The 14,191-nt window shown below is 43.5% G+C and overlaps 1 protein-coding gene across 1 annotated transcript in view; it reads left to right on the forward strand.

Moving 5' to 3' along the window:
- The window catches only part of PAXBP1 (PAX3 and PAX7 binding protein 1), a 33,459-nt gene extending 19,523 nt beyond the window's left edge, over positions 1–13,936 (forward strand). The window contains exons 11-18 of the mRNA XM_049785758.1: positions 629–828; positions 1,155–1,299; positions 3,051–3,172; positions 4,261–4,337; positions 4,861–4,927; positions 7,102–7,248; positions 9,317–9,471; positions 12,749–13,936. Of these exons, the coding sequence (XP_049641715.1) occupies positions 629–828; positions 1,155–1,299; positions 3,051–3,172; positions 4,261–4,337; positions 4,861–4,927; positions 7,102–7,248; positions 9,317–9,471; positions 12,749–12,866 (1,031 nt within the window). The 3' untranslated portion in view covers positions 12,867–13,936. The remainder of the gene's footprint in view (positions 1–628; positions 829–1,154; positions 1,300–3,050; positions 3,173–4,260; positions 4,338–4,860; positions 4,928–7,101; positions 7,249–9,316; positions 9,472–12,748) is intronic.
- The last annotated feature ends 255 nt before the right edge of the window (positions 13,937–14,191 follow it).

A 14,191-nucleotide genomic window follows, 5' to 3' on the forward strand; every position in this document is an offset into this window, starting at 1 on the left:
CCCATGCCTGCCAGGAGTGATTTTTTTTTTTGGGGGGGGGGGGTCACACCCAGCAGTGCTCAGGGGTTACTCCTGGCTCTATGCTCAGAAATCGCTCCTGGTAGGCTCAGGGGACCATATGGGATGCTGGGATTCAAACCACTGACCCTCTGCATGCAAGGCAAACGCCTTAACTCCATGCTATCTCTTCGGCTCCAGCCAGGAGTGATTTCTGAGTGCAGAGCCAGTAGTAACCCCTGAGCACCACCGATGTGACCCAAAAACCAAAAAAAAAAAAAGCTGACCCATGGTCACTGCTCGCTTTGATTTTTCTGTTTCATTTTCTTTTGGAGTTGGGCGCTGCAGCCAGTGCCACCAGGACTTACCCCTGGTAGTACTTAGGAGGCTGAATGTGGTGCCAGGTGTCGGGCCCAGCAGCCTTGTGCACAGGAAGTGCACTCCCCACTCTTTAGCTCTTCCTTCCCCTGCCCCATCCTACTCCTTTGTAATTCCAGTTCCCAAGTATACCTGTTAGTGAGCCTCCTTTCATAATAGGCTACAAAGAAAATGTTAGAGCCAGCCATGTTTTTCATCTTAGGTACTAAATTTTGATTCTTTCTCTGGGGTTTTGTTGCTTGCGTGTTTTTAGATCGCATTTCAAAAGAGTCCAGCAAAGTGTTTGAAGATGTCCTTGAGAGCTTCTATTCCATCGACTGCATTAAGTCCCAGTTTGAAGCATGGCGTTCCAAGTACTATACATCCTACAAGGAGGCCTACATCGGCCTTTGCTTGCCAAAGTTGTTCAACCCCCTCATCCGGCTGCAGCTTCTCACGTGGACTCCTCTGGAGGTACATGACTTCCCAATTCAAACCTGATGAGCAAACATGATGCTGGGCAGGGGTGAGGGTGAAGAGACTTCAACTTGGAGCTAGAGATGTGAAGGTAGCTCACAGTATCTCTCCAGGAAGGCAAGCTACCTTCAGCAACTGTGGAAGAACTCCTGGCTTGATTTCACTTAATGGGATAGAGAATTCCTGGTTTCGAAACCTTCCTGGTTTTTGTCCAGTGCTTTGTTGCTTGAGGGCTGTATCCAAACTAATTCCTTTTGTTTTTCCTCTGGCCAGACGCAGTAAAATTCTGTCTTATTTATTTGGCGACTTGAAATGTCTTGTAGGCAAAATGTCGAGACTTTGAGAATATGCTGTGGTTCGAGTCGCTGCTGTTCTATGGTTGTGAAGAAAGAGAGCAAGAAAAAGACGATGTGGACATTGCACTGCTGCCAACTATCGTGGAAAAGGTGATTCTTCCTAAGCTAACAGGTAGAGATCTCATCTGTGATGAAAATGTTCAATTATGTTCTTCCTCCCTCCTGGCTCTTCTTGAGTCTTAGTGACTCTGGAGCTTCAGAGATTCCTGCAGCCAGACACAGCAACTTGCAAGGGAGAAGCATCTTTGGGTAATGCTTATAATATCTGTGTCACTTTCTGGGATGACTTGGGATTTTGAAAACAAAACATATTTAATAATTTAAATAGTTTTTAAAATCATTTGTAATTTCTTGATGCCAGGACATTCATCTCCTAGAATTACCACCCCTTGTTGCCTCCCCACACCTGAAAGGGCAGAAAATAAGAGACATCTTCTCAACACTCCTACAGTTAGTTTTGTTTGTTTGTTTTTGTTTTGAGGCCACAGCCGGTGCACTAGGGGTTACTCCTGGCTCTGCACTCAGAAATTGCTCCTGGCAGGCTCGGGGGACCATATGGGATGAGGGAACCCAACCTGGGTTGTCTCGGGTCGGCCATGTGCAAGGCAAACACCCTATCACTATCTCTCTAGCCCCTCGTACTGTTAGTTTAAAAGTCAAAGATGAAGACCAGAGAGATTTTAGTTTGCCTTGCACGCGCTGGCCCAGATTTGATCCTTGGCACCATATATGATCCCCTGATCATCATGGCCATAACTCGGAAAGATGATCGACTTAAAGGCTGTGGCATTGTGTTTCTCTAAGTGAGCAGGATGGCCCACTACAGCCTCTACCAAAGGGCTGAAATAGTGCGGGCTGGGGCATCAGAGTAGGAGATTTGGGTACAATTGGGGGCACTTTGTTTTCAGTAAGTTTCCAGGGAAGCACTGAGCAATTTTTCTGCCTGGATGAGGATAGTAGGCCAGGACTATTGGGGAACCTCTGTTTAGAGAAAAATCAATCAGGATTAGTGCGTGTAAGAATCTGAGGATTAGGGCCCGGAGAGATAGCACAGAGGCGTTTGCCTTGCAAGCAGCCGATCCAGGACCAAAGGTGGTTGGTTCGAATCCCGGTGTCCCATATGGTCCCCCGTGCCTGCCAGGAGCTATTTCTGAGCAGACAGCCAGGAGTAACCCCTGAGCACTGCCGGGTGTGGCCCAAAAAAAAAAAAAAAAAAAACCAAAAAAAAAAAAAAAAAAGAATCTGAGGATTAGGGGCCGGAGAGATAGCGCAGCGGTGTTTGCCTTGCAAGCAGCTGATCCAGGACCAAAGGTGGTTGGTTTGAATCCCGGTGTCCCATATGGTCCCCCGTGCCTGCCAGGAGCTATTTCTGAGCAGACAGCCAGGAGTAACCCCTGAGCACCGCCGGGTATGGCCCAAAAACCAAAAAAAAAAAAAAAAAAGAATCTGAGGATTACTCATCGTCAGGTTTTTTAGTTTTTTGAAAGCATTTTATTTTCTTCCTGCCATTCAGCCCCTTGGTTTCATGCTGTTGTAATGCTGACCTGTAGTCAGGCCCTCCATGGCCTTGCCCAGGGTCTGGCCAAGGGTCACAATCCTAATTGGGAATTATGGTGCATATACAAATGAAGAGATCTTCAGTGGCTGCAGTTCTGTGAGGTATCAGCTTGGGACATCCGAAGCAGCAGACAAAAGCAGCCAGGGTTAGACCCCTCAGATCTCTAGGGATCGTGCTCCAGAGTAGGGGACACGTGTGACCATGTGCTTGCAAAGCAGACACAGCCACTGGACTGCACTTTGAGATCCCAATAAAGGCAGGTGCTGTTTACTTCTGTGTCTAACAGCTTCCCTTTTCCTTTATAGTGATAGCAGAAAATATGTGGGACCCTTTTTCTACAACCCAGACGTCAAGGATGGTTGGAATCACACTAAAGCTAGTAAATGGATATCCTTCAGTAGTGAATGCAGAAAACAAGAACACACAGGTAACTCATGATCGTTCCTGAGAGATGGCCTCCCCCTGTGAAAATGAGCAAGGGTTGAGAGGATGAGTCATTTACTTAAAGCCAGGCAGGAAAATCTGATTCTCCCACTGGGGCAGTCTTGTCCTGAGGATCCTGAAATGTATGAAACTTGGGAGAAGAATTTTCACTTAAAATATATATACCATCAGGTTGGCCCAAAAACCAAGGCACTAAACGTCTGTGTAAAGGAAGTTCCCTGTAGTCTAGGTTTCTCCTGTATATCAGTCTCTAGCTTTTGAATTTCCAACCTTATTCTCCATGTGACTGATGGAACATGCCTTTAGGAAATTCTTTTTGTTCTGGGATCACACTTGGCTCAGTTCTCAGTGTTGCCCTGGCATCTTTCAGGGGACGTATGTGAATGCTGGGGCTAGAACTCAGGCTTTCCACAGTGAGCCTATGTTCTAGTCCTTTGGCTCACTTGTGATTTCTTGGTGCCAGAGAGACAGTATGGGTGAAGACTTACCGAGAAAACCTGTATTCAGTCTACCTGAGCCCTGCTGGGATGGCCAAACCCCACTCCCCATCCCCCTCCCCCCCCCCTCCCCACACCCATGTGCGCCTTCACTCTCAGAAGTACTTGGTTATGTGTCTGACTGATAGGAAACTAGGGAGATGTTTCTTTGGATTTTGGGTCACTCCCAGCAGCGCTCAGGAGTTACTCCTGGCTCCGTGCTCAGAAGTCGCTCCTGACAGACTCCGCTGACCATATGGGATGCCGGGATTCGAACTGGGGTCTGTCCTGTGTTGGCCACGTGCAAGGCAAACACCTTAGTGCTATGCTATCGCTTCGGCCCCAACTAGGGAGATGTTTCTAAATGACTGTATTGCTTCATACTTGCTGGTGCTGAAGTGTCAGTCAGGAATTGATATGAAAGACCTCAGGGCCTGAGTGAGCAGAGTTTTAACTTTGACAAGATGATTCACTACTCTTGTAATCATGATTTAGAATGTGACTTTCTCTTAGACTTGAACTTATTATATCAAGCCCTTATTAAAAGATATTCTTTCTCTTTCTTCCTCTCTCCCTCCCTCCCCCAACTCTTTAGGTGTATCTGAAGGCCCTCTTACTAAGAATGAGAAGAACTTTAGATGATGATGTATTCATGCCCTTGTATCCCAAGAAGTAAGTGACTTCTAAGAGTATTAAAGATGATAGTATGGGGCTGAACAATGGTACTGTGGGAAGGGCATATGGTTGACCTGGGTTCAACAACCCTCAGCACCTTATACTATCCACCAAGCACTGCCAGGAGTGATTCCTGAGTGCTGAGCCAGTCATAAGACTGATCACTCCCAGGTGTGGCCTCCCAAAACAAGATTACAATATTCCCAAGTCCTCCAGAAAAAGCTGCTTAAGTTTGGGGAAATGGAAGGTTTTGTAATAGAATCTTTATCTTTTTTGTATAAATGTGTCTCCCAGGATTAGCTCGTAAGGCAAGTTGTTCCCTTAAGCAGAAAGAAAGAAAACAGGGCTTTGTTACCATTTAAAAACGCTGAATAAATTTTCACTATCTTTCACACTTAGTATCTTCTGAGACAAATGCTTGAAGATTACCCTCTTTTAATATATTTTTATTTGTTGAAAGCTTTTTTAGAATCATAAAGTATTTAATATAAAACAGTTGATGATGCTGTTTCTCTTTCAGTGTCTTGGAAAATAAAAATTCTGGGCCTTATTTGTTTTTTCAACGGCAATTTTGGTCTTCAGTTAAGGTATGTGTGCTTATATGTTTCTCAAAATCTTCATTGTTATGTTGGACCTTCATAGAGTTTACAAAGTCTCTCTTTCATTAGGTTGTTTCTCAGAGGCTTAGATCCATTCATATAGACAAATTATCTGTTTTAACAAATTAACTTTATTCTAAAAGTTCCTTCTAAAATGTTCTTTGCTTTTTGCACAAGAGAAAATAAGTTCTGGGTCCCAAAGTAAGCAAGGAGCTTTTAAGCCCGGGCTTGTTCTGGAACAGTGCTTGGTTCTAGCAGTGGGCACTCAGGGGATGATGCCCCTGTGGGCTCAAATGATCCTGCCCAGAGACAGAAACGAACGTGTGTACTTTTGCCAGTTAGTTTTGTCTTTCACCCACGTGAGGTATATAAGGATACAAATCAAATCACGTGACCCAACCTTATCCAACTACTTTTCTTGGTTTTTGAGTCCCACCTTTTGGCACTCAGGGGTTACTTTAAGCTTGGCTCAGAAATCACTCCTGGCAGTGCTCTGGGGATCAACTGGAATGCCTGGGATCAAACTGGGTAGGCTACGTGCAAGGCAAACACCCTACCCGTTTTGCTATTGCTCCAGCCCAACATTATCCAACTAAAGCTAAGCCCTAGACTCCAGTAGGGAAATTAAGGTTACCTAGGATGGGGCTAAACAGGTAGGAGGACGTTGGTGGCTATGTTGTGTTAACACTGTACACAACACAAATGTTTGCAGCTCTGTAAACCAGAAAACCTCAAAGAACATGAAAAATATCTTCTTGGTTGCCCACAAGAAAAGAATTTGGGGCTGGAGAGATTATAGGAGTAAGGCTCTTGCCTTGCATGTGGTTCGCCCTGGTTCAGTCCCTGGTACTACATGTGGTCCTTTGAGCATTGTCAGGAGTAATCCTTGAGTACCGCTGGGTATAGCCTAGCCACCACCACCCTGAAAAAAGATTTTTTCCCTGAAAAACTTTATATTTCATGTTTCTGTGCCTATATACCCAACCTGGTCTCATGGTGTTGGATTATCTTGTGAATTCTCACAGCAGTCCTGGAAGCTGACTCTTTGTCAGTTTCCTGGTGAGACTGGCACAGGCTGCCCGCCCAGAGATGGCCCTTTTGTGAGGCTCAAGAGGGGTCTGACGGGAAGAGTTGGACTCCAGAATGACCTGTCAGCTCCTGTCAGCTGGGGCCAGTGAGAGAATAGGACCGCCCCACCCCCCAAGCTGAGTTGCCTCTTTCTCAGCCCTCTAGAATGTCTCAGCCCTCTAGAATGTCTCAGCCCTCTAGAATGGGCCTCACTTTGTTCTTGCTGTGGAAGGAGTCCCCTAAAGCACTACCCATAGGTTTTACTTCTTGGGTGACCCCAGTTAACTGAGAAGAAAACTAATCCAGAACTTCCAATCACTTTAGTAGCTGTTGGGTGCAGAAAGAGGGATGACTGAGTTCATGGGGTGCTGCCTGTGGGAAGGGAAAGCATTGCCATTCAAGCTGCGGTGGTTGATCTCACCTTGGGAGACTGAGAACATCTGAGACTCTCAGAATGGAGTGAGCGAGCTCGACATCCAGCTTACCCGGATATCTGGTGACCTCCCAGTTGAGGTCTAGATTTATGATCTGTATTAGAAGAGGTCAATAAGAATTCCATAGGGGGGCAGTTGGTTGTTTTTTTGTTTTCTGGAAAAGGATGTGCATAGAACCAGCTTCAGGGCGGCTTAGAGTCAGAGCAGTTGCACTACCTATAGCAGTTCTAGGGCTTGCTCCTTGTTCTGTTCAAGGGTCACTCCTGATGATGGTGCTCACACAGGTTCGTCTGTGTGCACATGTGCCGTATGAACCATCTTTCACACTGACTTGAATTTGGGTACGAATCTTTTATCTAAGAATTGGCACTAATGCAGCTGTTCTTTTTGTGTCGATGGGAAGGAAAATGTTCCATATCCACAGCCTCCAGAATGGTCGCCATCAAGCTACGTCTAACTAGGACTTGAGTACAGTAATTATTCAAGTTGATGAAAATTTAATGATTTACATCCTCAGATCTTGAAATGTTAAGGAATGTCTTGACCTTTTGAGAGTATTAGGCAAGATGAGGTGTGCTGTTTTAACTAGTGTTTTTACCATGTAATTCAATTATTTCATACCTAATTGGATTAATACTGCTTTTCTCTCTTTTCTTCTAGCTGTTAGGGAATTTTCTTCAATGGTATGGCATTTTCTCAAATAAAACTCTGCAGGAATTATCAATAGATGGTTTGCTAAACAGATACATTCTCATGGCTTTTCAGAATTCAGAATATGGAGATGACAGCATCAAAAAAGCCCAGAATGTGAGTACAGTGGCACGCATCTCAGCTGAAGCCAGTGGTTTGATTTTCTTTGGTTAAAGAAAGATCTGTGGTTTTATGAAAATCCCTTCTTTAATCACTGACAATTTGCTTACTCAGAAAGCTCCAAACTCGCACAGGATTTTTCACATAAAGATGTCTCTGTCTATACAATACAATACTATGCAGCTGTTAAGAAAAATGAAGTCATGAAAATTTGCTTATACATGGATGGAGATGAAGAGTATTTATCATGCTGAGTGAAATGAGCCAGAGGGAGAGGGACAGACAAAAAATGATCGCATTCATTTGTGAGATGTTAAAAAATAGGACATATTGTGAGAATAATAACCAAAAACAATAGAAATGAGGGGTAGACAGAGTTCGGACAGAGAAGGGAGCATTAGGACAATGATAGTTGGCAATGGTGACTGGACAAGAACTGGGTGCTAAAGGGAGGGAAAATGATATCTATGATACCCCTTCAGGTGCTTAAAAGGAAAAAAAAGGAATTGGGGAAGAGGTGTTAGGACATTGTATGACTGAAATTCAACCAACAACTTCTTAACTCATGGTGATTCAATTAAAGAATTGTAAAAAAACAATAGTACAGTGGGTAAGGTGCTTGCCTTGCATGGAGCTGGCCTATGTTTGATTTCCAGCATCTCAGATGTTCCCCCAGAGATGCACCAGGAGTGTTCTTTGAGTGTATGAGCTGCACGCAGGATGATCATCTTCGTCCCTGTTCTGACTCCATCCCCTAAGAACTTACTTATTTTTGTTGTGGTGCCTCACTCAGCAGTGCTCAGAGTTTACTCCTGACTCTGTGCTCAGAAATCACTCCTGGCAAGTTCAGGGAACCCTATGGGATACCAGGGATCAAATCTGGATTGGCTGTGTGCAAGGCAAGTGCCCTACTCATTGCTATATTGCTCCTGCTCAAGAAATAATTATTTAACATTAAGTTTATTTTTGATATACATGAATTACACAGCCTGATTTTTGGTTTTGTTTTGAGGCCATACATACCCTTGGTGTCGGGGGACCTGTGTGGTTCCATGGCTTGAACCCAGGATCCCTACATGCAAAGCTTGTGCTCTCATCCTTTGAACAGTCTCCCTTCATTACAATCGTTGACTTGGTTCAGATCTTCCTCTGATTTCATCAGTGGGAGTCTGTTCAGATGGCTTGCCTGACCATGTGACATTTTTATTTCTCCAAAGTTGGATTCTCATTTGTGGGAGCATTTTCTGGCTCTCTGGAACGATATGTTCCAGACTCATTAGACACTGGCTCAGCTTCCAGATGACTGCGCAATCAGTTATTTCTCTGAGGGGCTGTGGGGTGGTGAATTCTTTAGCAGGCGCCTTCTCTACCCACTTGGGATAAGTCCACAACCACGCAGGTTGTCTTCTCCCAGTGGGGAAGCAATCTCGTGTTGCCAGCATGCCTTTCCACTTCATCCTGGGTAAGCGCTTGCTCAATTTTGTCCCTCTGTTGTAATGTGTCCTCAGCTTTTCCTGAGCCAGTAGAAGTGCATTCCCAGTGTAAAACCCGATGATGAGTCCTTTGGGGTTGGTTGGTTCCAGTCTGATACTTAGGCCCCTTGTGCTTTTATAGTAGAAGCTTCTCCTCAGGGCTCTTGTGGGGCTTCCCAGAAGACTGAAAAAAATCAAGTAACTGGTTATCAATTTAGGACTTAAATTTGGGGGGGGGGGTACAAATCTGGAGATGCTCAGGGGTTGCTCCAGGTTCTGTGCTCAGGAACTACTGGGGGTGCTTGAGACCATAAGCTTACCAGGTACTGAACCCAGGTTGTCAGCATGCAAAGCAAGCGCCACTTTACTAGTGTTCTAGCCCTTGAATTATACTTTTTCCACTCTTTGGAGTATCTGGCCTCTCTATTATTTGGGAAAGCTCTAATGTTGAAAGTCAGATTTAAAAGAATAGAGCCTTTACAGTAATTACTTATGTGGCCCCCAAACAAGTACATTATATGTAATTTTTGTGTATGTTGGGCTTTTATGTATTCTTAATTAACTCTTTAATATTTTCTTTCTTGTCTTCACAGGTTATCAATTGTTTCCCCAAGCAGTGGTTCATGAACCTGAAAGGAGAAAGAACTATTTCTCAGTTAGAAAACTTCTGTCGATATCTTGTACACTTAGCAGATACAATTTATAGAAATAGCATCGGGTGTTCTGATGTGGAAAAAAGAAATGCAAGGTAATTATATTTATTATTATTTAATGAATTTTGTGATTGAATCTTTAAGGTTTACTATAGTTGGGATGATTTTAATAAAAAGCAAGTTTATTATGGTTGGAGTGGGGGTGTTGAGCCACATCCAAACATGCACTCCTGCCTCTGTATGCAGAAATCACTCCTGGCAGCTTCAGGGGGCTATATATAGGATGCCTGGGATTGAACCTGGGTTTGACTTTTTATTTTCAACTGTGTGTTGATGTCGTGTTGGTAAAACTACCAAAATACACATTTTTGTTTATCTGTGTTTCTCGACTTAGTGGTTCTCAAGGGCTACTCCTGGCTCACTGCTCATGAGCTGCTTGCTCCCTGCGGTGCTGGGTACACTGTGTAGTAGCAGCAGTGAGAGTCAGTCTTCCTGCAGGCAGAGCATGTGATTAGATCATTGAGCTTCTCTCTTGCTTCACACATCACTTTTTTTTCTTTTTTCTTTCTTGGCTTTTGGATCACACTAGTGATGCTCAGAAGTTATTCCTGGCTCTGTGCTCAGAAATTACTTCTGGCGGGCTCTGTGGACCATATCGGATGCTGGGGATTGAACCTGGGTTAGCCACATGCAAGGCAAATGCCCTCCCTGCTCTGATGGGGAGCTGCACCTCTTAAGACTGTCTGCCATGTGCCTTTGAGGGCTGATGTGGATGGAAACCTTGAAAAGATGTCACTGAAACCCTTAGGAGATTTTTCATACTCATTTTGTGTATTTTCTTTCCTTCCTTCCTTCCTTCCTTCCTTCCTTCCTTCCTTCCTTCCTTCCTTCCTTCCTTCCTTCCTTCCTTCCTTCCTTCCTTCCTTCCTTCCTTCCTTCCTTCCTTCCTTCCTTCCTTCCTTCCTTCCTTCCTTCCTTCCTTTTTTGGTTTTTGGGTCACACTCAGCGGCGCTCAGGAGTTACTCCTGGCTCTATGCTCAATAATCGCTCCCGGCAGGCTCGGGGGACCATATGGGATGCTGGGATTCAAACCACCGTCCTTCTGCATGCAAGGCCTTACTTCCAGGCTATCTCTCCGGCCCATGTCTTTTCTTTTCAAAGTATGTGTTAGGCCCTGAGAGATAATATAACGGATAGGGCTTCTTGGCCTTGCATAGCCTATATACTATCCCCAGCGCCAATATAGTTTCCCCATAGCGTCAAGAGTGATCCCTGAACACAGCAAGGAATAAGCCCTACATATCACCAGGTATGATCCAAAACAAAAAAAAAAAAAGTTTTGGGATCGGAGATTTTACAGTAGGTCGGACACTCCTGCCTCTCAAATGGCCAAGTTCAATCCCTGGTACCACATATGGTCCCCATAGCCTGCCAGGAGTGATCATTGAGTGCAGAGCAAGGAGTAAGCCTTGATCATAGACTGGTGTGGCCCCCAAATAAAAATAAAAATCAATGAAAGTTGTATCCTTATAACACAGCTTCCTTTCTCTTACTCTTTAAGATAAAGACTCTCACTTTCTTGAGAGAAAAATTTTAAGTAGTTCTTTGGCAGACCACTGAATTTGTTTCCTGTTTCAATTTCATCAATGCCAGTGGGCTATTTATTACAGTAATATTTCTTCTAAAATTTTATTTTCTTGGCTAAATCCTATTCACTTAAGGTTTTTCTCTTGGGTTTTTGAGCCTCACCTGGCAGGGCTAACTCTAGGCTTTGTGCTCAGAAGACCATGTGGTACAGGGTTCAGCAGCATACTGAAAGCAAGCTCCTGAACCCGTTTATTATCTCTTTGGCCCTTAGACTTTTTAGGATTTGTTTCTGCACCATATCCGGCTGTGCTCAGCACTTTCTTCTGGCTCGCTCTTTGTTTACTCCTGATGGGTCATATGGGGTGCTGAGATAAAACCCAGATCAGCCACTTGAAAGGGAAAGCTCCCTCCAACCCACTGAACTCTCTCTCTGGTCCCAAATTTTAAATGGATACATACATACATAAATTAAACATTGTTTTGATTTAAAGTTACATATTAACACGTAGTGTCTACTTTCCCACAGGGGAGAAACTAGCAGATATTTAAGTGCCTGGGGCTTTGCAAAAGCACATAAAATAGATTCCACAGAATACAAAGTGTTACAAATTATCTAATTCCTAATTCCCTAAAAGGCTACTTAGAGAATTAGACAATCTTCTTTCTTTGCTGTGGGTTTTTGGTTTGGAGACCATCCTGGCTCTACTTCTGGCCTGGTGCTTGGGGCTCACTTCGAGATGAGCCTGCGGTGGAAACTGGGCACACTTTATCTCCTACTCCCTCCATACTTTAGCCAGCTGAGCTATGTCTCTGCTGTTTGTTTACATGTGGTTTTAACTTAATGCATCAGCAACCTCTGTTTCTGGAATAGTACCCATGGTGCTTGGGTATGTGCAGAGCCAGCTGGGCCCTTGCCTCCTGCACCTGCACTCAGCCCTCTGCACACTCTTCAACTTCAAACACTCATTCTTTTTTTGGTGGTGGGTGAACTGCACCCTGCAGTGCTCAGGTCTTATTCCTGGGCCTGTACTCAGGAATGAATCTATATATTAATCTATATATATGTATATATATAGTTGGGAAACTATATGGGATTTATTTAACCTAGGTTGGCTGCATGCAAGGCAAACACCTTCACCACTGTGCTATTGCTCTGGGCCCTCCAAATAACTCATTCTTAAAGCGCAGCTTTTGGTTTAGCAGCCTCACAAAGCCTTGGGAGCTTTGTTAAAATGTCCCTTCTCAACCTCACCTCCACATCTCCCACTTGATCCCTGGGCTGGATCCTTGATCCTTGGCCAGCAGTAGAGCCAGGTTGGTCTCCAAAACCAAAAACCCACAGCAAAGAAAGACAATTGTCTACATTACAAGATTCTGTAAAGCTCTCTAAGTAGCCTTTTAGGGAATTAGCTAATTTGTAACACTTAATATTCTGTGGAATCTATTTTATGTGCTTTGCAAAGCCCCAGGCACTTAAATATCTGCTAGTTTCTCCCCTATGGGAAAGTAGACACTATGTGTTAATATGTAACTTTAAATCAAAACAATGTTTAATTTATGTATGTATGTATCCATTTAAAGTTTGGGCCCAGAGAGATAGTTCAGTGGGTGGCTCTGGTGGCCTGCCTAATCTTACCAGATGCTGACATTTTAGGGTTGAGGTGCCTCATAGCTGGGTGTTGGGCAGCCAGCTCATGCTTTGCAGGTGGGTAATGGTGCCAGTTTTCCCTTATGGGTTTCTTCCAAATTAATCAGTGAGACATTGCTATGTTTCTTCTCTTCTAGGGAGAACATAAAACAGATAATAAAACTCCTTGCCAGTGTTCGAGCGCTGGATCATGCCATGTCTGTTGCAAGTGAACATAATGTGAAAGAATTTAAGTCTCTGATTGAAGGAAAGTAGATCTGTGAGACTGAAAAAGCGATCATTCCCGATGTAAAAAAAAAAATGTGTATATATGTAAAGTTTCTTAAACTGTAAATTATTTCTTTTAATACAAAGAACATTATTCATCTTTAATACGGTGTCCCTAAATGTGATTTCTTGAGAATGAAAGGAATGTAGATTATTTCTAGAGCGTCTTACGAATATTTTCCTCCTTGCCTGGCATAATTGGTTTACAGAAGTCTTTTCTATATGGCTATTCAGATAAACCCTCGGTTAATTGTTCTCTGTAAACAGTGTGCACAGTGTAAATTGTGTAATTATGAATATATATAAATATATATATATTTATACCACCATGACATTAACTTTCACACTGGAAATTTGTGGTGTTTTTCTATGGAGTCAGCCTTTTAACAATCAGAAACATTTTCAGTAGTAAATTGCTTAAGGGAACTTAACTGCACTGTCCTACAAAAGGGCTGGCTTCTAACTCGGTATCCCTCACCTTTGGGTAGCGGTTGCTCTGGCCATAACGGTGCGTGGCCTTATACATGAGCACGGAACGTGGGCTTCTTAGTTGCTGGGTGAGTGGTAAACCTCCGCCTGAATCAGCAACCCCACCATCGAGTTTGCTGTGAACTGGACCAACGATACCTACAACATGGGGCTTGGTGGAAAGAACCCAGGAGTTTCATTTACCAGCATTGATTCATTGTCCTGCAACCTAACTGCATGATTTGGGGCTGGCCGACTGTCCCATCTCAAGAGTTTTACTCTTTAATCAGCTTTGAAAAAAAAAAACAAACTTGCATTTGGATTTGAGTAGGTCTGTCGTTTAAAAATCCCACATATGTGAGTTCCATCTGCAATAAAGAACACACCTTGCTGATTACCCAGGCCATTGACTCTATGTGGTCCTCGATGTTTATACCATGTTGTAAATATTCAGAGAACTTGTTTTAAAATTTGTTTTCTGATTCTGTGATTTTCAAAAGAGGAACTTTTTGGAAATTAAGGACTATTGTTTGATAATTCTATATGTAATTAAGCTTTAGCCAAGCATTAAATTAATTTTTAAATATTTCCTTTGTTGTATCTTGTGGGTGACTAATTTTAGACAATTTCAAATGACAAAGTTTTGGTAGTAATTCTGTTAGCACACACACCCTGGTCTTGTCCAATAGCTTTTGTGTCTTGTTTTGAGGCCACACCCAGTGGTATTCAGGGCTTACTCCTGACTGCGCTCTGGGGTCACTTCTGATTGGATTCCAGAGACCATAGGAGATACCAGAGGTAGAACCTGGTTGGCCCCTGTGTATTGCAAGCACCTTACCCACTGT

The sequence above is a fragment of the Suncus etruscus genome, chromosome 13 (assembly GCF_024139225.1).
Source record: "Suncus etruscus isolate mSunEtr1 chromosome 13, mSunEtr1.pri.cur, whole genome shotgun sequence".
NCBI lineage: Eukaryota > Metazoa > Chordata > Mammalia > Eulipotyphla > Soricidae > Suncus > Suncus etruscus.